This window comes from Sciurus vulgaris, assembly GCF_902686455.1.
Source record: "Sciurus vulgaris genome assembly, chromosome: 8".
Classification (NCBI taxonomy): Eukaryota; Metazoa; Chordata; class Mammalia; order Rodentia; family Sciuridae; genus Sciurus; species Sciurus vulgaris.
Genome location: NC_136468.1, coordinates 3514960 through 3540032, shown reverse-complemented (window position 1 = coordinate 3540032; position 25073 = coordinate 3514960). Strand labels below are relative to the sequence as shown.

At 52.2% G+C, this 25073-nt stretch overlaps 1 protein-coding gene across 6 annotated transcripts in view; it reads left to right on the top strand.

Moving 5' to 3' along the window:
- The window catches only part of DPP6 (dipeptidyl peptidase like 6), a 934588-nt gene that overhangs the window by 650839 nt on the left and 258676 nt on the right, over positions 1-25073 (top strand). For all 6 annotated transcript variants that reach the window (XM_079149262.1, XM_079149264.1, XM_079149261.1 and 3 more), the window contains exon 5: positions 12368-12442. In XM_079149262.1, the coding sequence (XP_079005388.1) occupies positions 12368-12442 (75 nt within the window). The remainder of the gene's footprint in view (positions 1-12367; positions 12443-25073) is intronic.

Genomic DNA, 25073 nt, shown 5'->3' with positions numbered 1-25073 from the left:
GCGACAGAGACCCCAGGGCTGAGCAGAGGTGGGCTATGCTGGGCGCCATGCTGATGTGGCTGACCACCGCCTTCCCTGGCCACGTCTCTGATGGAACCTCCTAACTCTGCTTTCCTCTCCTGCATCCGAACAGCAGAGGCATTAAATATTCACACACACTCTGAATGGTGTCCCCGTGCGAGTACTTGCCGCAGTGTGATTCCATCGCCATGGTTCATGCTTTCTTGGAATGCTTTTGGCTTCCATGTTAGTTTTTGGAAGTGGACCATTCCTGATCCTTCTATTTCCTAGCATACCCAGGGAAGTGCAGACTTGCCTTCTGAAGGCTCCATGTTTGAGTTTGCTAAAATGAGCTGGCAGTAGGCCGACCAGCAAGTGGAGAAGCATGTGGATTAAACATGCTCAAAGGAGGGCTGATGGTTGAGGCTTAAATGCCCCTCTCTCAGGGAGAGGGAAGCATGGACTATAGTGGGGAATAGATGATTTGGGGGGAAATGAATGAGCCCAAAGAAAAGATAGTGCCTGAGACAAAGTTCCTCTGGGCTCTGGGGTTGTCAGTAATTTTCCAGAAACATCCATGTGAGAGAGGATTGGAGGAGCCATCAGCACCAGGGTGGTGACCTTCAGCTTCTGCTCTACCTCCCTGCGGGAACTAACTCTGCTCAGGGGCAACAGGCCACCAGGCAGTTGTGTAAGCTCTGCACACCCCAGTCCTGCCTCCCAGGGTGCTATAAGGCCCATGAGAGGGTGTACGCAGGCTACTGGAAGGCCAGCATAGGTCACGTGTGGATTCGAGACTGCTGGGCTGGCCTGGAGGGCCTGGGCTGGACTCAGGGCTCAGGCAGCGGGGGTGCTGTGGCTCTAAGCAGCAAGACCCCAAGGAGGGCACTGTGCTGCACGGGCAGTCCCGCAGCTCCAGGCTGCAGCAGCAGGGTTAGCATCCCCTTCCTGTGGGGCTGCGTGAGGCGACTCTCCAGAGGGAGACAGGCTCCTCAAAAGCCAGCACTGAGAGCAAGAGGCAGCCTCAGATCTCTAAAACTAAATTCAAACAATGAAACCAAAATCAATGTCCTCTTAATCTGCGTATTCAATGTCCCAGGAATCCTGGGACATCATATTCTATTCTTACTTTTAAAGTAATTGAAATGTCCAACTTAAAGTGATCTTACTTTCATGCTTCCAATAAACTCTCTTGTTGGCAAATTAACCTTTATAGGATGGTCTTTGTTATATAACTTTGTCCCCTGAAAAATGAGCCACTCTGAACGTGTCTCATGGCCCAAACTGGGTCTTTGAACGTTTGAGCCGTGGCCGCCTGGTTGCTGCAGGCTCTCATTCACTTTGTCTGCTGACTTCTCCCCTGTCTCCCCTTCTGCCCCTCCTCTCCGGTGGGAGTGTACTGAAAATGGGCCAAATACACTTGGCTGAATTAAATTCGATAGATTTCACGGGGACCGTAGTTCTTACAGAAACTTAACACTCTCCAATTCTTCTAAAACATAATGGAGCAAAACTTCTCAGAAGGATGAAGTGTTCTGCCTTTGCTTCACCCTTAGGTATTTAAGTCTGGAATGGCCTTTGGAGAGTAGGTCAGTATTCAAACCCTTCTCTCCTTGGAAGAGGAAACCACACACAAACTCCTGCTTGACCTCCACTTTCCAGGCTGTTGGTCCACCAGGAATATTCTGGAACAGATCACCGTATGGATTGTAGTGCTCAGACTTCTTGTGCCCTCTTCACTGATAATTCAGGTGGTGACAAGAAGTGGAGAGGCAGATCCCGTCATTTGCTGTGCCATTTACATCGTGCTGCGTGCTTAGAAGGCAGCGTGGCACTTCGTTTCAGGGCAGTAGAAATATGTATGCATTACAAGTAAATAATCTAAAAGGCAGTGTGGCAGCATCGTGTGTGACGGTAGGAATGCCTGAAGCTAGGCAGGCAAGATGAGTAAATAAAAATCAGATGAAATGAGGGGCAACCATGGAAAGGGCGGCTAGGAAGGCGCAGCAGTGATGGGAAGAGTAGTTAGGATTTTACCCTGAAGAGGCAGAATGCAGCGTGCGGCTCAGATGAGAAGCGTGAGCATCATCGGCGTCTACAGAAAAGACTGGAAGCGAACCCCAGCTGCCAGCTCCACACTGGGTGGAGAAATTCCGGGTATTATTTCCTAATATGCTCATTCCCATAATTGCTGCTTCAGTGCCACTCATTCAACAATTTAATCAGGTTCTTAAAAACTTAGCCTCATGTTTCAAAGAAATCAGACTTCTTCCAGAGGTGACTATGCACAAGCTGTAGATGGTTCTGGAAACCCTTGGGAGGAAAGTGGTCTGTTAGGAAAAAGCATTCCGTGGTGCCTGTGCCAGGTGTCCTTGCTTTTTGTGTCTTGATTGCTAATGGACTTGTGTTCATCACTTATTTCCACCACAAAATTAACATTTAAAAAGTATTTGCTTCTCTAATTTATAGCTGCCATTGACTTTGTATAATCATTAGACACAGAATTTGAATTTTTATCTCGCTCTCCGAAAGTTAATTAGTTCCAGCTCCTCCCAGAGAGCAGCATGATGGGGCAGCTACTGCCGTGTCAGGAGAGCCGGGAGCGTGCCCGCCTGCTCCGGAGGGCTCCAGGGTGGGGGGCTGGAACTCGGGGTCTCCAACTCCTCTTGCCCTGTTTTCACTGCTGTGCACATTCCAGCTCCACACCGTTAGCGGCTCTCCTGCTTCATTTGATTGCCATGAGGTGCTTCTCACACTGCTGCTCTCTGCCCCATGAGGTGGCAGGTGGGCAGGAGAAGGAAGCCACATCTACGTCCCCACCAGTTCTGTACGGGAGCCTGGGTGGGCTGTACAGGAAGCTCTGCCTGGCATCATCCCTGGTGGGTGACAGGTGGCCCTGGGGGCCATGGGTCCTGCTGTATTTCAGTTTCTGCTGTCCTGAGGTCCCCACAGGGACACACCATGTGCCGGGATCAGGCAGGACAGTGGGCCAGCAGTGGCAGAGGGCACCACCTGCCCCAGGCCGGACTGCACTGTGCACAGAAGTAAGACAGGAAGGGGACGTGAGCTCCATGGTCTGCAGCTGAGAGGGCAGACCTGCAGCTTCTGCTGCCTTTGGAAGGCTTTGCTGGCCCCCAGGAGACATGAAGACCCCACCTCACTTACAGGCATGTTGTGCAGAGCCAGGGGGGCTTCCTGTGCTTCTGTGACTGTTTCTGAGTCTCCGATGACCTTTGGCTTTTGGCCCATTTTCTTTCTCTTCCTCCTTTTCTCTCTTCCCATTTCCTCTTTGTCTCACTACAAGATAGAACAGAAAACATGAGTAATTCTACATGTAGTTTTGCTAATTGTCACTTCACGGGCTGTCCTTTTCATTTTTAAAGGTGTGCAGACTGCATTATACTTAGTCTTTAGAAGATCTGAAAGTCCAGCTCCTCTTGCCGACCCCCAGCAAAGTCCTCATCAGCCGGGTGATGAGCCGTCCCCCAGACCATCCGCACTGTCACTGGACACTGAGGGCAGCCTTCTCCGAGCCAGGCCCAGGGTGGGTGGAGACAGTGATTAAAATGGAACACAGCTTCTCCCGCTGGCTGGCTCTCGTCCTGGGCATAGGAGGCATGATCCCTGAAGGCAATGAGTTCTGCAGTAGTGCGCACTGTGCCCGGAGAGCGCTCTGCGGGGGAAGGAAGAGGGCTGCCGGCCCCCTGCCCAGGACCGAGGGTGCAGCATCTCAGCCACCCTTGAATTTGGGGGATGAGTGGGAGAAGGCCTTGGGGCAGAGTGCAAGGCTGGGAGGTCAGCATCTAGGGGCGGGGCGGTGGGAGGGGGCGGAAGGAGGTGGCTTCGAGGCCCAGGACTGGGGCGCCCATCTTCAGGGGCCTTGCTGCTGTCTGGACTTCACTATGAAGGAAACAGGAAGGGGTAGGAGCTTGAGCAGGGCAGCCCGATGGACTTTAGGAAAATGACTCTAGGCCCACATGAAGGGTTGGAGAAGGGAAGGATAACAGTCAGGGAGTCCCCAGGAGCTGCCCCAAGCCAGGGAAGGGGTCCTGAGTTAAGGCAGCAGTTTGAAGGCACCGAGGGCACGTGGGTCCATGGTACCTTATGGGAGGAGAATTGGGAGCACTTGACCCCTTGGGGTGGGGAGATGGAGCAGTCCTGGGTGTCACCGGGGTCCCGAGCCTGTGTTCATGAGCAGTGGTGACAGAGTGTGGAGGGAAGAAGCTGCTGCAGGGTGTGCAGAGTACAACAGCTGGTGACTGAGGCAGGAGTGCTCACGATGTAAGCGGGGTACCCTGCACGCCACGCACACAGTACTCACGCTGCCAGAGTCCTTAGGAATCCGGAGAGCCACATGCCTTATTATTCTTACTTGACAGATAGGACAAGAGGCAGAAGAATTTGTTTCTAAGTCACACAATTGACAGTCAATCGCCTGGTCACTGAGCTCAGCTTTGTCTAATTCCAAGCCACAGTGGCCCTGTCCACAGAGGAGGGCGCCACCCCCAGGTGCCAGCCCACTGTGCCAGCCCACCTGTGCTGTCTCCATCTCACCTAACCTCACCAAGGCCAGAGTTTAGGCAGGCTCAGGTTCAGAGAAAAACTAGCATGAATTTCATTTTCCTTTATCACAATTTCATGGGTAGAAAATTCATTCCTCACATAGATTCTACTAATTCCAGTGCGGGAATTTTTTTTTTCCTTTTTAAGTCAAGCATCTCACCATCTCCCTTGAATGAGCCTTCACAGCTTTGTTTGCCACAGCTCCACGCCAGCAGCCGTGCTTTTGTGCTCTGGGCCCTATTAGGTGAAATCAGGGTCACCTGAAGACAGACACTGCGATGCTCGCACAGTCTGCCCCGGAGGCGGCTGCTCGGGAGCCTCGGGCAGGTAGTGTATACAGCATGGACACGCTGGGCGGAGGGCCACTCACTCAGCAGGATGGAGCAGGAGAGTGCGATCCCCTCCTCAGGGCACGCACTTGGAAACATGAATTATTTTTGAAATTTTCCACTCAATATTTCCAGTTCATGGTTGACTGGGTACCTGGAAGTGCTGGATGTGAAACCGTGGCCAAGGGGGGCTGCTGGACATTACCTCTAGATGGCACAAAGGGCCGCTCCATAGGCCAAGGCACGGTGGTTGAACTGGAAGGATCTACAGCTTCCTGTCCCTTGCCCGTGCCGGTGGAGACCATTGCGCCTCTCAGCATCACCCTTGGAGATCCTGCTTGCTGCCCTCAGGCTCCAGATACAAAGTGGAATCAGTTTAGCCCAATGCAAACAACGACTCCTGCGGTCAGGTTGGCCAGAGCTCAACGGGAAGCACCTGGAGGCCTCAGGGGGCCGCCACTCATCCCTGCCTGCTGCACCGCAACCCCAGCTTCACATGTTCTGCCTTTCCCAACGGGAAATGCGTGCTGGGAAATGGCACCGGGACTTCTAGATGATCTTTAGATGAATAAAGCCAGAGGCAGGCTGTGGCCACCACCCCTGAGAATCCCCCCAGCCCCCAGTCGCTTCTTCCTGCTTCACTAGGAGCCGCTGCAAATAGATAAGGTTTCCTCATGACAACAGTACTTAAGTGTCAGGAAGTCAGTCAACAAACACTGTTACAACCAACAAACAGCACAACATCGGTATGGTTTAGTGGCTAGTGCTGAGGGGCAGCTGGTGAAACTTGTCAGCAGCTTCCAAAAAGTGTCCTGGGTGAGGACAGGATGAAAAACTACTTAAATAGGATGTAGTTTATTTACCAAGAACCAACCAGCAGTGAAAAGTACCCAGTGGCAACAACAGAGCCGTTTCAAGTGCAGCCAGCTGTCTGGGGTCCTCAACCTCACCTCAGCATCGAACGCGTTCGTGCAAATAACTGGAATAAGAGCTAAAAATTAAAGGAAAACATCCCCTTTCCCTGTGATTCCATCCATAGGAAATCTAAAAGACCTTAGTTCAAAAAAAAAAAAAGTTAGATTTGTTAATGTGGCTGAATATAAGAGAGACACTAATAAGTCAATCGCTTTTGTCTTCACTGATATAAGAACCTAAAAGTGGGCATGAATCTACAACAAAAACAAAGAAAAAGAATAACAAGAACACCATCAGAACCAGATAAAGAAAACTATAAAATCTTGTTAAATACTTGAAAAAATGTAAAGATACAGAATGGTCTTAGATAAGAGGATAATATTAAAATGTTAAAGTTGATATGAAAATTAATATAACCCTAATCAGAACTCTGCAAATCCTTTAGTGTCAAACATTTGACAAGATGATCCTAGTCGTTACGTGTAAGAACAATCACCTGCTCGTGGCCTGCACCTGGCGTGAGCACTTCATAGACTCCCTCAGCCCGCAGCAATGACAGCTTCACTTCCAGCTCTCGCTGTGCACAGGGTCGCAGTCTCTCCTCAGAATGCCCACGTGCGCCTTGGTAGGACAGAGGCGCCAGAAGTTACGAAGTCCTCAGAATCTCAGAGTAAGTGGTGTGAACAGTGGTGAATCACGGGCTTTCTGGACCCGGAGTCCAAGCTTCCAGCTGTCAAACTCCACATGGAAACAGCACAGAGTGGTCAAAGTCTAAAGGGTCCAAAAGCAGATTCCACCGTGATGGGCACTTGACTTATGAAGCCCGCGGGGGAGATGGGCATACAGTCAGACCACCATGCTACACAACCACGTTCCTCTCCAAGGAAATACGCACCATTTCACAAGGACAAAAAATCAGATTACATTGCATTGAAGGATCAAGTGCTTTTAAAAATCTGTCATTTGGTTTAGTGCAAAAGAGAACTTTTTAATCAAAATGGGAAATCCAGAAGATAAGACTGCTATGTTTCACCTCCCATATAAAATTTCAAGGATTTGTAAAGTCAGACAATATTTGCAAAAAATCCAGGCAACAAATAAAAAGATAACGTTTGAAATCTATGGAGAGTTTTTCCAAATTGATCAGAAAATTAAAAGTAAGAGGAAATAACAAAAATGTGCCTGAGCTGAGGCCTGCGGGGTCGCCGGGAATAGATCTTCGGTTCAGAGTCCTGAGTGTGCTGGTGGTTTTTGCATCCATTACTTGTGCCTGGTGGAAAAGGGGACCTACCGTCTCAAGTGTCCATAGCCATCGGGGGCCTGGAGGCTGGGATGGCCAAAGTGTGCAACTGCAGAGCATGAACCCCCACTAACTTGGTGGCATGGGCCTCGGCCAGCACCCCCAAGCCGATGGCCCACCCGACTGCTTTGAGAAAGCTGTGCTCTGCCGGGTTCTGCTGGCGTCGTCCTTCTGTCAGTCGTGGTGCTCCACCATGTCCAGCTGAGGTTCTAATTGTTCTTTATTTAGATGTAGATGGAGCATCAACCCAACCCAGCACCATCACCATCACCACAGAAATGAAAAAGACATGAGGATAGTCTGAAGAGCTTTATGTTAATAAACTTGCCAACATTAATGAAATAGAGAAATCCCGGAAAGACACACACGACCACAGCTCACCCTTGGAGAATTTCTTACCAGGGCAGCCCTAGACTGATGGACTAACTTGGGTTAAGAACTGAAGAGCTCCACATGAGGAAAAGAGGCCCAAGTTGCTCTCCTGATCAGTTCTACCAGTCATTTAAGGAAGAAATAACATCAGCTCTGCAGAAACTTAGAGAACACAGTGGTCTGAGTGTGTCCTTCAGAGTTCAAGGTCAGGAACTTAATCCTAAAGTCCATCAGTGTAGTTAGAGGTGGTTCTATGGGTGGTAATTAGCACCAAGTGAGGTCCTAAGGTGAGGGCCCCAGAGAAAACAGGAGCCACCTAGTGAGCCAAAGAGCAGACACACAGCAGCATGCCTGCTCTGACTTGCCACCTGGTGCCCTCATAGGGTCGTGGTGCTGCAAGAAGCCCACCAGACTCTGAGCAGATGCTGGGGCCGTGTGCATGGACTTCCCAGCCTCCAGACCTGTGAGGCAAACAAAATTCTACTCTTTCCACATTATTCAGTCTCAGGTGTTTTGTCACAGCAACGGAAAGGGGACTAAGATAGAGGACAAGTAGGAGAAGAAGAGGAAATGCTTCCCTGATCCATTCCTGAAGTCAGGAAGTACTCTGAGAGGAAAACCCAACAAAGGTCTCACCAAACAATACGGCCACAGTGCTCCTTCCAGGAGCGCAGGGTGCATCTAACACTTGAGATCAACAACACAATGTGTGATACTGGCAGGCTAAAAGAGCAGAAAAGCCCAATCATCTCAGTAAGTATTGAGCGGCGTTTGAGAAAGTCCAACACACATTCATCCTAGAAACTTGCAGCCCTGGAAGTAGAGAGGCTCGCCCCTACCTGATAAATCCCCTGCAGGGAAGGTCCGTCACCAGTACTATGGGAGACGATGGAGCAGGTGCCCCTCCGGAGGCCAGACTGGCCTTCGTGGCTACCACCACTCAGATTGGGCCGCTCCTCACAGTGTGATGTGGCGAGAGGCAGTAAAAAGGAGAAAAACATCCACCGAAAACAGTTATGTAGAAAATTCTAGGAACCTTTTTAAAAATCCCTACTGAAACAGATTTAGCAAAGTTTCAGAATATAATATCAAGGTTCTAAAATGCATCACATTCCTGCAGATTAGTAATAGAGGATTTCACATTGAGATTGAAGTATACATGTATATTTCATATGGGCAAAATATCAATCATTAAAAAATTAGAGATGAATTTAATAAAGTGTGGACAAGACCTTTATGCTAAAACACCACAAGATATTGCTGAGATAAAGATTTAAACAAGCAACCTCCTCTCGGGGAGCCTGCCGTCTAGTGATAAATGAGAGAAGCAGGTATTATCTTAGATAAGGACAGGTCTGAGGACATAACCCAGAGCAGGGCACTGTGGAAAGCCAGCAGGAAGCTCTTGATTTCTTGGCATGTGGCCGCTGAGGGAGAAGGGAGGCCTCACTCAGAGGTGGCATTTCAGGAAAATCCGTAAGGAATGAAAGCACAAGAACATTTGCAGCCAGAGGACTGGGGGGTGCAGAGGTGGGGACCCTGCAGGGCCTGGGCAGGCCTGAGGCTGGCACGATGGGCAGAGTGGAGGAGGGGGACAGGCTGGGAGAGGGCAGCCTTCTGTGGGGCAGGATGCCGTGGGAGCCAGCTGGTGACTTCCACACCAGAGGGTGGCCCTGACCACTGTGGTGAGACTGGACACAGCTGGGCCAATGAGGGCCTGAAAGGCAGCTGAAGGTCACTGCCCAGCCTCAGGGGAGGGTGGCCACAGGGAAGGGGGCTGGTTCTGCCTCAATAGGAAACCAGTGGCAATTTCTGACCCTCTGGACCTAAGGGGTGCAGAACAGAGAGAGCAATACAAGGCAGTCAGGAGTTTGGCTGAGCTCTCAAGGGAATGGATGGTTGCACCCCAACAGGAGGGGGAAGGTTCCAGAAACTGGGGGGGGGGGGGGAGAGAAGGAGCTGGGGTGCGCCTGGTGACGCCCTCTGTACATCAGGGAGAGTTTCAGGGAGGCAGTCGGATATACTATCTGAGGTCAAGGTCAGACTGGCCAAGTGCAGGCGGCTCGGCAGGATCCCTAGCTGGAACGTGGTTCTTAGGACCTTGGGTCTGGATAACTTCACCTAGAAAGTGGTTCTGAGTAGAGGAGTGAAGAGCCCCAAGTATTAGTCCAGGGTCAGGGAGACCAAGGGAAGCAGCAAGGGCACAGAGGAGCTGGGAAGAGGCAGGAAGCGCTGGGCTTTGAGGAGGGGTGGCTCTGGGGACAGGCCCCTGGGAATCAGGGCCTCAAGCAGACTGAGCCCAGGAACCTGGAGAAGAGCGAATTGGTTGAGTGGTGGGTGAAACATGATAGTGAGCTTCAGAGAGAACCGGGGAGTGAAATCAGGGCCTGGGGAACGGCTTTCAAGGGGGAGCAGGGGTTTCTGAGGACAAGCCCACATTGTCTGCCCCAGGATGATGAGACGCCAGCACACCTGTGCGTGGGAGCTAGGCTGCCAGCGCACACCCTTCCACGCCCTTTCACACCACGGCGGGCAGCGCTGCGGGCGAGGGGCCTGTGCTCCAGAGGGGGGCGGGCGGGAAGCGTCTGGATGTTGCAGGGGTGCCATGCCCCTTTGGAAGGCAACCTGGCAGCACGTTTGAATTAAAAACGAGAACCGCAAAAGAACCCGCCGCTCCTCACTCCCAGCCTTGGATGCCTGTCCGGTGAAAGTTTTAGACCGCGCGTCAGTGAAGGCACACGGCGAATCCCTCTTCACAGGGTTGACAATTGCTGCTGTCAGGAAGCTCTGTCCCCCAGTGTCCTGATTCCCATCCTCTGTGTCTGCAGACTCGCCTTCGTGGTTAGATTTATTTGTATCCCCCAAGTAATACACACCTTTGGGGTCCTTCAGCACAGCAGGAAAAAAGGGTCCTCTGAGGCTGTGCTCCTGGCTGAGCCCTCCCTGGGCCGTGTCTGCTTTCCGCTCTCAGCTCTCTGGTGCAAACGATGTGTGTGCGTGCATGTGTGTGTGTGCATGTGTGTGTGTGTTCTGTTGAGTGCTATGTTTTTCCACCTGCTTGTGTTTGTTGGCATTTCCACTGTTAAAATGGTCCCCAGGCAAGGTGCTAAAGTACCGTCCAGCGTCCTGGGTGCTGGAAGGTGTGATGTGCCTTACAGAAAAACCAGTGTCAGATCAGCTTCTTCAGGTGCTGTGGGCCACGAGTTCAGTTTCGGGGAACCAACAGCACATCTTTAAACAGAAACACACAGAAAGCCAGGCTACGCATTGGTCAGTTGACAGTGTGCACAGGAAGGCTTGCCCGAACCCAGGCCTGTGTTTCCCCAGGAGCAATGGCTCAGTGTCCTGGCTGTGTTCATGGTGACTTTGTGGGGCATAACCACCAAGAATAACAAGACTGTCACCTGTGAGCAAGGACTGAGTGAAGGAGTGTACATGTAGGTGAGGACAGTGGGATGACATCTTGAAAGATCGCCGGTCCAAACAAACCTAATCCCTACAGGTCACTTCCTTAAAGTATCCTTGCATGAGGAAATCACATGCGATGTCACTTTGCCCTGTCTCCCTGCAACCCTGTGGTCGTCTGAACACATACAGAGTGATTCATGGCAGGCTGGCAGGGAGGATTCCTGGAGGGGCCAAGCAGAGGGGCCGAGGCAAGGGAAATCACCCTGGTTGGTGGCCGCTGGATGTGCAGTGAAGACAGTTGATGGAAAGAGGGAGACCGAGACCTCTGTGTGCTGACTGGTGGGGACACCTGGGCTGGTGGAAAACAAGCTGCAGAGTAACATGTACACGTTGTTCTACTTTAGTAGCAGCTCTGCTTAACACATGCTGCTGAGCATGCGAATGAAGCCACCCCCACCATGGGGAGTCTTGCAAGGGAAGACTTAGGTCTATGAGTTTGTTACAATGGCCACTCTCTGTTGAATTTTGAAAAAAATTGAAAAAGCACCAGTGAAATGTTGTTCTGCTAACAAAGAAAGGATGCAACCATTTTTTTTCTTTTTCCACACTTTCCCTGGTGCGTTGTAGATGTACACATGGTGGGATTTGTCCTTACACACTGGTACATGCACAGTGTAACAGCACACTCTGCACATGGTGGGACTTGTCCTTGCACACTGGTACATGCACAGTGTAACAGCACACTCTGCACATGGTGGGACTTGTCCTTGCACACTGGTACATGCACAGTGTAACAGCACACTCTGCACATGGTGGGACTTGTCCTTGCACACTGGTACATGCACAGTGTAACAGCACACTCTGCACATGGTGGGACTTGTCCTTGCACACTGGTACATGCACAGTGTAACAGCACACTCTGCACATGGTGGGACTTGTCCTTGCACACTGGTACATGCACAGTGTAACAGCACACTCTGCACATGGTGGGACTTGTCCTTGCACACTGGTACATGCACAGTGTAACAGCACACTCTAGCCAGTGTCATTCCCCAGTCTTTCCCCCTCCCCCAGCATGCTCTCCCCCTCCCCTTTCCTCCACTGGTCTCCCTTTGACTCCCAGGAGATTCCCCTCCATCACCTCTGTTCTTCCCCTTTTCCTCTCTAGCTTCCTCATGTGAGAGAAGAACCTATGACCCTTGCCCTTCTGAGTTTGGCTGATTTCACATAACATAATGGGCCCAAGTTCCAGCCATTCTCCTGCAGATGACATGATTCCATTCTTCTTCATATCTGAATAATCTCACTGTGTACATAGGCTGTGTTAACCCATTGATACCGCCATCTTTAGTTAGCCAGGGGGCTGCTAACTAGTTCCATTAGCAGATTTGGAAAGTGGCATTATCAGGCAGTTCTGCTATAAGATTCTGAGTTGTTATATGCAATACTCTATAATTCTCTCTTTTTTTTTTTCTTTCAGGAATCATTAAGAGCCATCAGATATGAAATATCTCCAGATAAAAAATACGCACTTTTTTCATATAACGTGGAACCAGTGAGTACCTCCCTTTTCTGTCTACAAAGAGTTTGCTTTTTTGCTCTGATGCCTCGTTAATTGTATTTCCTTAAATCTTACTCTTCCTGAGTTTTGAATCCTGCAATCCTCTGTGGTCCTGGGATAGTCTCTGGTCACACTGCCACCTAGGAGAGATGAAAGGTCCAGAAACTTCCTTGGCAGAGGAGAAGAAACACACTTATCTTAGGAGCCATTTCTGGGGATTTTCTTGGGGAGATGGCCTCTACACAGAGATTTGCCTTTCCTTTCTGTGCATCCTTCCTCCATTATCTAAAACGGTACCTTTTACCCTAACGATGAAAGACAGTCACCAGTTTCCCCTGAGCACCGTGTGCATTACCTCCTGGCCATCTGTGATCTGGTGAGAGCTGTGACTTCTATTTTATATAAATGCCTGTTCTTAGCACTTCATGTGAACATCTCATAAAATTTTGTCAGAATTTTCTATAAAATCTCACCCTGGGTTTGAGAAGCAGCCTAAAACTTCCTGGGCCTGAGTTTCCTTTTTTCTTTCCCTCCCTCCATCCTTCCTTCCTCTTCCTTCTCTCCCAACTTCCTCCCTCCACACGCAGTTTCCAAACTTGATTTGATAGCTGTGTCACTTTTTGGGTATTTCAAATGTATTCCTCCAGGTGCAGACTTTTTCAATTCCATTTTCAGTTTATTGTTTTACTTTCTTGAATGTCTGTTATCTATAACAGTTTTTATTTCTCTCTTCAAACTCTTCTGTAAAATTGGGCATCTTTATCTATTTGATGGGGCGTAGTTGGTGAACTTGACCCCCTAAAAGGCAGTGTTTCGCTTTGGGACTCTGCATTTCCTACACTTACCCCAGCTATCTCTGGGTGCAGAGTACCTGGGCATGGCATCCCTGGATCATGCCCGATTCAGCCTCTTCTCCTTGGAAACTCCCCAGACCATCATCTCCACACCCGAGGAAGGAAGACTCAGCAGAAGGACTCTCTTTGCTGCTCCAGGAGGCATGGCTAACCTGAGTGAGATGCTCAGAAGGATTTCAGGTTGTCTGGCTAGATAGTCGCTTACTGGCCAGAGCGCCCAACAGCGGCCCTGATCTCTCTCGCGAGGTGATGAACACCCTGCTCCCAGGAGCCTTCTGGATGAAGTCCCATCTGGTTCCTTGCACTTTAAGAAGTGTGAAGAGCAACAGTTGTCGAGTAGATTTGAGAAGGAGTACGCTCAAGCACAGCTTTCCATTTTCCAGGCTGTGATACTTGCCTGGAATATGGAAAAATAATAAAATACCATGTTTTTATTTTTGTGGTCCAGACTTACAGTTTGCAAAGTGTGTTGATTTCCAGTGTCTCATTTCTTCTCAAAAGATCGTTCCTGCCCCAAACAGGTAATGTTCGCTAAGTGAGTTTGTTTTGTTCTCTCATAGATAAAGTGTCGTATTATTTCATAATGTACAGAACCTGGAGGGTTGTCTTGAAACTCAGCTAGATGTTGGGGGAACACTAATTTTTATCTTGAACACCACACTAACTACTAATAGGTAAAAATTGCCTTAAAACAAAGTTATTTGAGTATCATGTTTCTTCTTGCTTGACAAACATGGGAAGTTTCCAAAATTCTTTGAGGGAAGAAAAAAGAATTTTAAATGCAATATTTTTGATCATTTAAAAATATTAATACATTTTGTGATTTTCTAAGAGGAAAGAGAAATTGTATCTGGAAAATATTCTTCCTTAGAGAATATTTTCTGAAAAAGCCACTGAATATTTGTGAAGAATCCCCAGCCATGTTTAAAGGAGTCAATGGGGGACTGTTGTTGCCCCTGGCTGGAGTGTTGTTCTGTTCCAAATAGCATTTTACCCAAATCTCATCTAAACGAGAGCACAAGCAATCGCCCAGTCTTTAAGTTGGAAGAATGATTGACGTGTGGATGGATCTTTTCAGCTCTCTGCTGCTGCATACAAACCACCACACCCATAGTGGCCCGAAGCAAACAGCTTGCTTGGCTGGGGACAGCCCCAATGTGTCCCCATCAGAGCGGCAAACCAGCAAAATGGATGTCACGCATTTGACAAGCTAATGTCAGATGTGATATCCCCACATTTTATCCTATTCTGTGAGTTAGAAACTCGTTACGGGGCCCACTGACAAGGCAAGAAGACCGGGTGGGGTGGGGGGCACTGAGGCCATCTCAGACACGGCCTCAGCCACCACCAGAGTCCTCCACGGGAGGCTGTGTCCTGGCGTTTGCACAGTGCTTGACTGTCCCACATCTGCTCCGGGACATGCTCTGTCTGCATGGAGAGTGTGCTGAGCCCCTTTCTTTCTCACATGGCCCCAGAGTTCCAAGGAGAGAGAAAGCAAGCGGGTGAGCACAGCCGGGGCTCGAGAGAGCACTGGGCAGGAGTCAGGAGCACCAGGCCCTTGCTCCTCCATGGGGCAGAGCTGCTGGGGCTAGACAACTGCAGCGTTTCTATCAGAGAAGCAGAGAAAATAGGCCCTTCCGTTGTGATTCAGGGGTATTGTGAAAGTCAGTGTGGAAAATATACACTATATAAACATAGGGCTTTATACGCATTTGATAAATAACATAAGCAGATTCCTGGCCCAGGTCTTGATTCACAGTGAATTCTCTTCACTGTGATCTTATTGCTCTTATATATTCAAGCTCAGTGGAATAAAGATGCTACCTAAACCCACAGAGTGTGCAGTGTACTGGGATTCTCTCGGGAGCCCCAGTGAAAAACTCATTTTATGGTGTGCTAATTCCTTCCAGAATCTTAAACTTAGCAATAACTTATGTAGATATATTCCCTTTGGTTTACTGGTACATTTCCTAAAGGGCTTTGTGGGTCGTGTACTGAAGAGGAAGCTTCCCTAAGGTGTCCCATCACGTTCTGCTTGTCTCCCAAGGCCCATGCGCTAGCCTGCGGGGATCATGCCACTTACCAGGTGGGGAAGGAGGTCAGAGGTCTTGCTGCTGTAACACAGATGGTGGCTTCGGGAGGTGACCGATTCGTCACAGGTGTCATTGTTACCCGGGTGTATGTCTCCGGCCGTCTTCAGCAGCCCCTGCCTGCAGCCCTTAGCTCTGGAGGTTGACTTGTGAGGCTGTGGTGTCTTAGTCGTGTGTCCTTCCTGGGATGACAAAGTGGCATTTTTTCCTTGAGTCTCCAGCACTTAACATAGTTGTTAGGATGGCTTCACAGATGTTCTTTCACCTCCCCTCCCCTGCCAAGGATAGCAGATGCTGCTGACAGGAAGTCGAAAGATCCCTCACCTCCAGCAGCTTCCACCTCAGAGGGGAGAGGTGTCATCCCCTGCAGCCTCCTCCTCAGAGGGAAGGGGGACCACGGACAGCCCCCTCCTCAGAGGGAAGGGGGCTCCATGACAGCCTCCTTCTCAGAGGGCAGAGGGATCCACAGACAGCCCCCTCCTCAGAGGGAAGGGGGACCACAGACAGCCCCCTCCTCAGAGGGAAGGGGGCTCCACGGACAGCCTCCTCCTCAGAGCAGAGAAGTCTCCACATACAGTGTCCTTAGATAAGATGGCAGGATGCTGAGTTGTCCATTGCAGGAATTTGAAACCATTTTCACATTTGCTAGATTTCCACTCTTTCTGCACTGGTGTGAATTAGTGCAGCCTGTTTTTCCATGGAAGGGGCTGTCAGATTTATAATCCTGTAGAGCTTGAAAACTACCCGCAGGGAGGGCCTGATGGTGCCCGGGGGGGGGGGGGGGGGGGGGGAGTGAGTCCCAGCCGAGTGTCAGGGTCTCTGAAGCGCCTGCCCGTGGAGTTGCCCACTGATCTATAGGAGGAAATGTTTAAAGATGGCTTGAGGCCGTATCACCCCAGCACAAGGCGTGGCTGTCAGTTCTGAGCCGTGTGCGTGCACTGACGTACAGCCGTGTCCCAATCTGTGCACACAGTTCCGCCAGGCGCACGCCTCCACCGAGTGAAGACGCCCTTGCTGTGCTGTGGGCCTCCTGCTGACACCTCCCTCCCTCGTTAGACCTGATGAAGTCTACCCAGGAGTCACCAAGGAAATGCCTCTCATTCCTGTGCGGTGGGACTAGTTCCCCCGTGCTGTCTGTGGAGCCTATGGGGCCCACCTCTAGTGACTGGCTGACTCTGGTGTTCGTGCTGGGTGACCCCAGGCCCCTTCCAGCCACCCTCCTGGGTCAGTCTCACAGGGAGCTCTCTGCCTCCTTCTGCCCCTGGCCGGGCAGCAGCTGAGAGGGCGGGAACCGAGGCCAGCTTTCTGCAGTCCTCACTCTTCCTCCCCGGGGGAGATGAATGGCCTCCAGGACCAGGAGGTGTCCCTGGCACTGCCTGGAAGTGCCCCCGTACCCGTCAGCACTTCTCAGAAGCCCAGTTATTCTGTGCTTTATTTCTGTGTCTTTATTTCCTTAGCCAGACTTACAGATAACAGTCCAGATTGCCTTGTGAGCACGGGACAGCTTCCCCTCTAACTGTTTGAGGCCCACTCCCCTGTGACTCTCACCAGGTTAGGTTATTGAAGTGGTCCTCAGATCTTTGACATGTATATTCTCACGTCGCTCAGAGCTACATGCTGAGCATGCTTCCCAGCACCGAGGGTATCAGGTAAGGTGTGCAAGGCCTTGGAGCACCGTCTCATGGCTGAGCCCGCTTCAGGGGGGCAGGATGCAGAGGCAATGGGCCTGGTAGACAACAGCAGGAGAAAGTGCCTCTCCCTGTTCTGGAACTCTCCTGGGGGTGGTTGTGCCTTTCTTTCTTGTTTGTTCTGAAATTATAGGTCGTTAGCTTTTGTTGTTGTCATTTGGTTATTGTGATATTATTTGAACACAAAACTGATTCAAAACACACACACACACACACACACATGCAGAGTGTTTACTCTGGGGGGTTATTTTTATGTAGAGTTCTATTCAGGTTTTGGAGCTAAATTTAAGAGCACAGATGTAGACATAGAAGAAATGTAGCTCACAGGGTGGTTCTTTCCTCAGTGGCAGGCCAGCACGAAGGTACTTCTGTGTCTGTGGGCACAGGCGTCGCTCTGGCGAGAGGGGAGAACCAGGATGGTGTCTGCCTGGGAGTCCCAGACCCCACAGTTTGGAGATGGTGCTTCTAATTAAGCAAGGCCACACTTCACAGGGTGCTGCACAGCACCCCTGGCCCAGCCCTGGGCCTTCCTCTCTGACTGCTGCTCAGGTGCCGTCCTCCTGCATCCCCTGCCTGGAACCCTGGTACTTCCGCCTGTGGCTGGAAGGAGGAGCCAGTGGGCGTGCAGGCCCACAGGCCTCCAGGAGGCCTGCCTGGAAGTGCCCCCGTACCCGTCAGCACTTCCAGGAGGACGCGGAGTTGTCTCTCCATGCATCCTTCAGTTTTCCTAACACATTTTACCGGAGCTCCCTTGTCAGAGGGCGGGAGGAGTGGGCCAGGAGGAGGGAGCATGGTCTGCAGAGCAGCAACGAGTTGGTGGCCTCAGGCCCAGGGAAGCCCCTCGAGCAGGTGCTGGGAGTGCCAGGTCGTGGAGGCCTGAGTGGACCAGAGGCCAAGCAGACGACCCAGCTCCATGCCTGTCCAGGAGCATGGCTGCCCACCTCCCTGCACGTGATCCACAGGTGGGGCTCCTGGTGCTGGGAACCTGGCCCCTGGGTGAGACCGGGAGTTCAGGGTGTATCACCACAGACAGCGAAACCCACCTGGTCATGGGGGGCTGAAGCCAGGGGAGCTGTGGGTAGAAAACAGTAGAGGCCATGAGTTAATGGTCTTCAGGTGGGTCAGGCATCAATCCTGGGGAAGCTCAAATGTGGTGGAAGGACAGACTGCTCATCAGAAAATACACATGAGGTGGTGCCCCATTCAGGGGTGGACCTAGCCATGGTGCCCCGTGCAGGGGTGGACCTTGCCGTGGTGTCCCGTGCAGGGGTGGACCTAGCTGTGGTGAGGTCAACAGAAGACTTGAGAAGACAAGAGCAGGAACAAGGAGCAGGCACAGGTGTGTGGGGTCGGGGCCTAGAGGACACTAGTGTGCTTAGGAGGGAGGGGTCTTTAGGCAGAGGAGGACCAAGGGTCCCAGTTCCATCTTCCAGCCCTTGAAACATGAGAGGAGAGACTAGCAAGAGCCTCCTCTGGGGGGAGAACACAGCCCCCTCCCAAGGGCCAGGCTCCCTGCAGGCAGGAGTCGGCGGGGGACCACGTTCCCAGAAGAGGCTGGAGGCAAAGAAGTGGCTGCTAAGCTGAGGGCAGGTGTTGGGAAGTGAGGGGCGGTCAGCAAGTGGACGCTGAGTGTCTGAAGACAGCCTGGAGAGAATGGTGGCCGAGAGCCCGGCCGCGATGCTGAGGTGATAACGCCCGTGACAGTGCTCAAAGACCACCACTGACGGGCCTCGGGTGGTCTGAACTAACCAGTGCCCTTGTGTAATCGGCAGTAAAAGAAATGAAGAAATGTAAATGAGGAGAGAAGCACTTGCTGAGTGACACAGGCCGATAGCACAGAGAGCACACTAATGACTCTCATTATGAATGGCCGTCGTTGTGTTGCAGTCAGGGAAAGAAACGACTCGCATTCCTCCTGAAAGATTTGTTCTTCAGATCTATTTAGCAGTCCGTGATTGTGGGCATGCTCATTAACAGCAATTATATGCGGAGACTCAAAGCTGATTAATATGGACCAAGCGACGCAGGCCTCTGAGCGAACAATTAGAGCTTAGAGACTTCACTGTGGATCGCTGTCCCTGCTTTGGCTGGAGCATTTTCAGACTATGAACAACTGAAAAGATGGGTAATTGGGGTGAGTCAGGACCAACTGCATTTCAGATCTCCAGATCCAGCTTCTGTGAAGGAAATGATTCCACGGACGTTGAATTAAGATGCCTTCCAGGGCACTGCCAGCAATGTCGCCCGCGCGGCCCTCTTGGCGTAGGGTGAATCAGACACCCGTGTCCAGAGGCAGGTAGGAGGTGCCTTTGCTTTTCTTCTAGCCAGCTAAAATGAGCTCTGTGATTGCAGACAGATGTTCCAGAACGTGTTTCCAAAAGCTAACCAAGCTCCCCCCTTGTCCTGAGTGTGTGCGGTGGTAAGGAAGCCGTGTCCTCGAAACCCGAGTTGCTGCCCTGCATTGTGGCAGTGCCTTGGGACTTGCAGGGTTAGCAGACAGCAGGTGTCCGTGTTCGAATGGTGTCCTTTCCCCACACCACTGGGTTTCTTCCTTGTGGAGTGTCTGTCCTAGTACAGAGCCTACCAGTGAAGCCCGAATCCTCAGCAATCGCCCACAGGCTGCACGTGGCAAGACCAGAACTTGGCAGGTTCTGCTGATGCAGCTGCTGCGGTGGTATTTTGGGCCAAGTCCATAGCTCTGGGTTTTGAATCTGTAGAAATTAATGAGCATGAGTGATGAGTTGCTTGAACAAGTCCTAAATTGTGTGTCTCCCTGGGCCTGGCAGTGCCTACCCCCTGCTAGATGGGGGGCGCCAGTTCCCCAGGTTTGTGCTTGCAGGGTCCCCAGCACTACCACCGCCCCCATGTGCGTGGTGTGCGCATGCATGTGTGCGAAGGGCAGTTCTTACTTGACAGTTCCTGCGGTTGGTGGGGCTCGCAGTGCCTTCTCCCACCCTCTGCAACCTGCTATGTGCCGGGCAGCAGGCTGTGGGCTCTAGGTACAGTGAGGGAGCAAGGCCGGTGGCGTGGCTGCATTCCTAGCCCAGTCTGGTACCTCGCCTGCCTGCTTGGCTGCCCTGCCAGCTACCAGAGATAATCAGTTATCAAGAGAAGGAAACTCTCAGTCTCTTCATATGAGAATGGAGACATGTGAAGGTACTGGGGTTCCTGAGTGGAGATACCCACCCCATTATCAGGCTCTTAAACGAGGAAATAAAAATGAGTGGAACCAACCTGTACTTCCATCTGCGTAATGTGACTGCAAGGGACTTGACTTGCCTGCCGCTTCCCCTCGTTACTGGATTGTTCTGACAACCCTCGAGCCCACTGGGCATCCTGAGGAGCCAGGTAAGAGCTGCCCTTAGCAGACTGGCCCTGCACTGTCACAACTTAGATGCCAGTGGCACCCTCTGCAGACGCTCACTGGGACCCTGGAGTGGTGACAGGGAGCAGCAGGGAGGGAGGAGACAGGCCGGCAGGTGCCAGCACATCCCAGGTGTTTAAATGTCATGGTGAAGGTTTGTGACGTGAAACCCACAAAGGAGTAGGAAAATAAGAAGCAAACACAGGAACTGTTTCTAAAGCGGGAAAACCCCTTGTGCTGCAGACCAGCAGGCATGCTAAGGAGGCCAGCTGCCAACAGGACTCTGGAATGCTCGGGTGAAGGAGGTTCGACACCTCGTCCGTGCTGGAGCGAAACCCAGGATGGAGAGAGTGCTTTCCCACAATGAGCCCCTTGTCAATCACTGAGTATCCCAAGTTAGCAATGAGTCTCCTGTGCGTTGGTGAGGGTGGTGACTGGCACCCCAGATCAGGCCTGCATCTCTGAGGACTGCTCTGTCTCACACACACACACTAAACCGTTCACTCATTGACTCTGGTCTGTTTGCTCTCAGCCGAGGCTGGGGTCTTCTTTCCTATGGAAAGGCTGGGGGAAACCCCGGGCAGGGCAGCACTCTCCTGAGGGCACCATGCTGTGTGAAGGTTACTGTGAACAAGGGAATTGCTGGCTATTTGTTTGCTTGTGACACCCGGGGACACAGACGTGTGACCTGACCGTGTCCTCCCCTCCCCTGGTGTGCAGCTGCCCATCCCTGACAGCACCATTGCCCCCTTTGTCCCCTGGCCTTGTGCATTACAGTGCCAGGGCTCTGTGGAAGAGCACCTGCCCAGACATCCTCGTGAGCTGCCCTGGGTTCAGCATCTGCCTGTGGTGCAGCCTGTGTCAGGGTGAGGGGGAGCCATCAGGCCACCCGGGCTGCTCCCTGGCTTAGGGACAGGTCCTGGTTGTTCAGGAAGGACAGAGGATGGGGCTTGAGTTCAAGAGGGCTCAGGAGGAGAAGGCCTGGGACACAGGAGCTGCAGTGACAGCTGGCAGAGCCCCAGGAACGGAGGGAACCAGGCCACAGTGCCATGAAGATGTGATGCCCACGTCTCCCTTACTCGTCTACAGTCTCCGTGAGCAAAGGGTAGAGAGGTCAGAAATAAGTCAGTTTACCAGATTCCTGGGATGGGCTGCTTGTCTGACCCCAGTGCTCCGGCTCAGTTGCCTCCTGCCTCCAGCTTCCAAGGCCATGCAGAACTCACCATCTGGAAAGGAAGCAGGGACCCAGCCTTCCTAACCCCTGCTGTTCTCCTTCCTTCCTCGTCAAACTGCCGAGGATAGAGGGGCTGGCCTTGCCCTCCGTGTGCTCCCTCTCTGCTCCCTGCACGTGCTGAGCTCAACCTCCCAGAAACCCAGGGGAAGCACCACCGTCACACGTTCTACAGATTGGAACACGGGGCTTGGGACGGCCTGAAGCTTAGCCAGCCCTTGGATGGAGGCTGTGGTTCAAGGTGCCCCTGGCCATGAGGCACCTGCTCTCAGCACTGTGCAGCTGCCCTTGGCCACGGGCATCTGGGCTTGGCCCCATCACTCGGCGAAGCCCTGGCTGGTCTCACCAGCAGTGCCCTGGCCTCTGAATTCGTGGTGCCCACCTTTTTCAGGCCTTCCTGAGGCTGGCCTCTCTGCAGAACTGAGCTGCTCACCACCGGCCTCAGCATCTTGGTTGGCTGCTCCGCTCTCCTGTTTGGTTAGGGTCCATCCTGAGCTCAGACTTGGTTGGCTTTCCCTGAGTCCTGTCTGAGGTGGCCTTCTGGGGCCACACTGTCCCTGGACAGCTTCAGCACTGCAGTTGTGGCACAGTCGGGGGCTGCCCACAGCTGGCAGCAGAGGGAAACGCCGACTCAGGCCCAGCCTAACTCCCCACCGTGGGGATGCGCTCTGCAGTTTGACACATGGGCATCTGGATGGTAAGGAGTCCCCCATCGTGTCTCCGGTCCAGCTCTCTCACTCCAGGCCTGCTGGGAGCCAGAGGGACTGTCACAAGTGGCAAGGAGGAGTCAATGAGAGTAAATTTGGTCCAAAATCAATTGGCTTTTATTCGATGCTGATCACACAATTATTTATAGTTATTCTAACTTTTAGTCACACCAATATCACACACAACTTAATCACTAAATTATTATAAGCCCCGAATAAACAAGACTCACTCCTTACTGAGAGCCGTTCCTAAGGTCCACTCCTGCGTGACGTGTCTTGAGTCGAAGGGCAGCAGCTCCCAGAGGTCAGTCAGGAAGACGGCTCAGGAGATCTCACTGGGGAGTCCTGATCGGCGAGGATGGTTGGACGGTGAAGGAGGGCGGCAAGGCACAGCAGGCAGGCCGGGCAGAGACATCGCAGGCAGGATGCACACGGGCATCTCCACTGTCACTTCCACAGGGACGTCTCAGTCACGGTCTGGATGATGGATGGTCCATCAAGCAACGAGCAAGTGAGTGAGTCCCCTTCAGGCTTGGCGCAACACTGGCGTCATTAGTGTAAAACGGGGACTGGAGCTAGGCTCAACATGAGTCCTTTTAAACCCTTTTTTATCAGACCCTGCCAGCCGGTCTTGGTCAGGGGAAGTCAGTTATCTTACTCGGGGTCAGTTGCACGTGTCTCCAGCTTGGGGCAACGTCAGTCTTATCTCGGGGCAACACCACATCATTACCTCATTACAGCACAGAGCACTCAAGTTACTTTTTGCAAGTTACACAGCACACAGAATGTCACACATTTAATTTTGCTCCTTACAGTGACTCAAAGAGTGACTACACACAAACTCATCACAGGCCCAGAGTCCCCCCTTCCTTCCTCTGACAACACATTAAGAAAAACACCATCACCTCTACTTGCCAGGACTCGGGTGTGGGCCTGTGATGAGTTTGTGTGTGGGCCCAGCCGTCCCCACCAGCACCCTGCCCTTTGGAGGTGCCCATTCTCTGCTCCCCACAGCCGTCGCCTGTGCACCCAACCTCACTGTGTCTAAGGAGCCCCGTTCTCCTGTCTGTGGCCGCTTGCTCAGACACCCGCTTCCATGCATTCTCCAGGTGGACTTCAGGGTGACCATTCTGTGTGACAGCAAATGACACTCCTCTGCTTGGCTCCCCTCTCATCCTCCTGCCACCAGCCCGTTTAGCTCCCTCCAGAGGGAGTTGGTGTGCTGAGGACAGCGTCCAGGCGAGCAGCCACTGCAGCGTCCCCTGTTCCACCAAGGACAGCACACCTGTGCCTCCACCCAGCCCCAGCCCCTGGCAGGAACCCTTCCTGACTGCAGGCCTGGGTGAGCTGCCTGCCCACTCCTCGGGTCCTCTGCACTTGGGCAGTTTTCCCTGATGCATCCCTGTCCCACGACTAAGGCCCTTTCAGCTGCCTCACTGGGGCCAACCCCTAAGAGGGCCTCCAGAACACAGGAGCCCCCGTAGCGCTGCCCAGGGTCTCCTGGGACTCCTCCTGGGCTGGCGGCATTTGTGGGAAGGAAGCATTTGTCACCATCATCCAGGAAGCCCGTGGTGGCCACAGCTTCGGCTCCCGTGACTTCCATTTCTTTAATCAAGTGCTCTTTTGATGGACTGTCCCTGTGAGAGCTGGCCTGTTGGAATGTGTGCGGCATGGTGAACTCTCAGGCCACGCAGCCTTCCATGGTGTCTACACGGAAGGCCGCTTTGCCTCTGCTCCGAGCAGCCATTCTCCACTCAGCTTGCAGACGCTGTTTGTGGCTGTGGCCATCAGCCCACCTGGAGGTCCCCTGGATTTCAGTTTAGAAGCGAGTCCTCATGCCAGGTGGTGCAGAGTTTAATGTTCTCTTTTCTACTGAGTGTCTGATTCTGCGAGTTTTAAGACCTTCCAGACTTGTGTATCCGACACCACCCATCGGGGGCCGGACCACCCCTTGGCTGCCCCATCCCAGGCAGGTGTTCCTCCACCCCAGCCAGTGGCACCACCAGCCCCACTTCCGTCCCTGTACCCGGCCTTTTCTAGAATGTCATCTAAATGGCATCGAGTGGCAGATTACCTTGTGGAGACTAGCGTCAAAGTGGAGAGTTCTTTAATGTCCAAATGGGAGGAAAATCAGAGGCTTCTTCAACATAGTTGGTTTCACAGTTGTGGCATTTAAATGCTTTTCCTGCGGGAACTTCTTTGTTGTCTCGGTGAAACACATAATGCTGGGTTAAACCATGAAACGTGGTTACCGAGTTCTTAACTTCAGGTCAGAAACCCGGCAGGCCTTTGGGTAGAGCACCCCTCTCTGCAGTAGCAGAATCCCTGCCCTCAGAAAGCCAGAAGGAAAGTCACTCCCGAAGACTCAGGAAGGCAGGTGAAGGGAGCCCTGTGCACAGGGATCCCAGATCCTGTGCCAGCTGGAGGCAGACGGCTAGGACCCAGGGCACGCTGATAGCGTGGTCATTAGGGCAGGAGAGGACAACCACAGACATCCGGGACACAGGACAAGAGGAGCAGACATGCCTGAGCTGAGAGGAGACTGCAGAGACGCCCAGGTATAGGAGGAGAGATGCAGAGATGCCCCAGGTGTGGGGGGGAGACTGCAGAGACACCCCAGGTGTAGAAGAGACTGCAGAGACGCCCCAGGTGTAGAAGAGACTGCAGAGACGCCCCAGGTGTAGAAGAGAC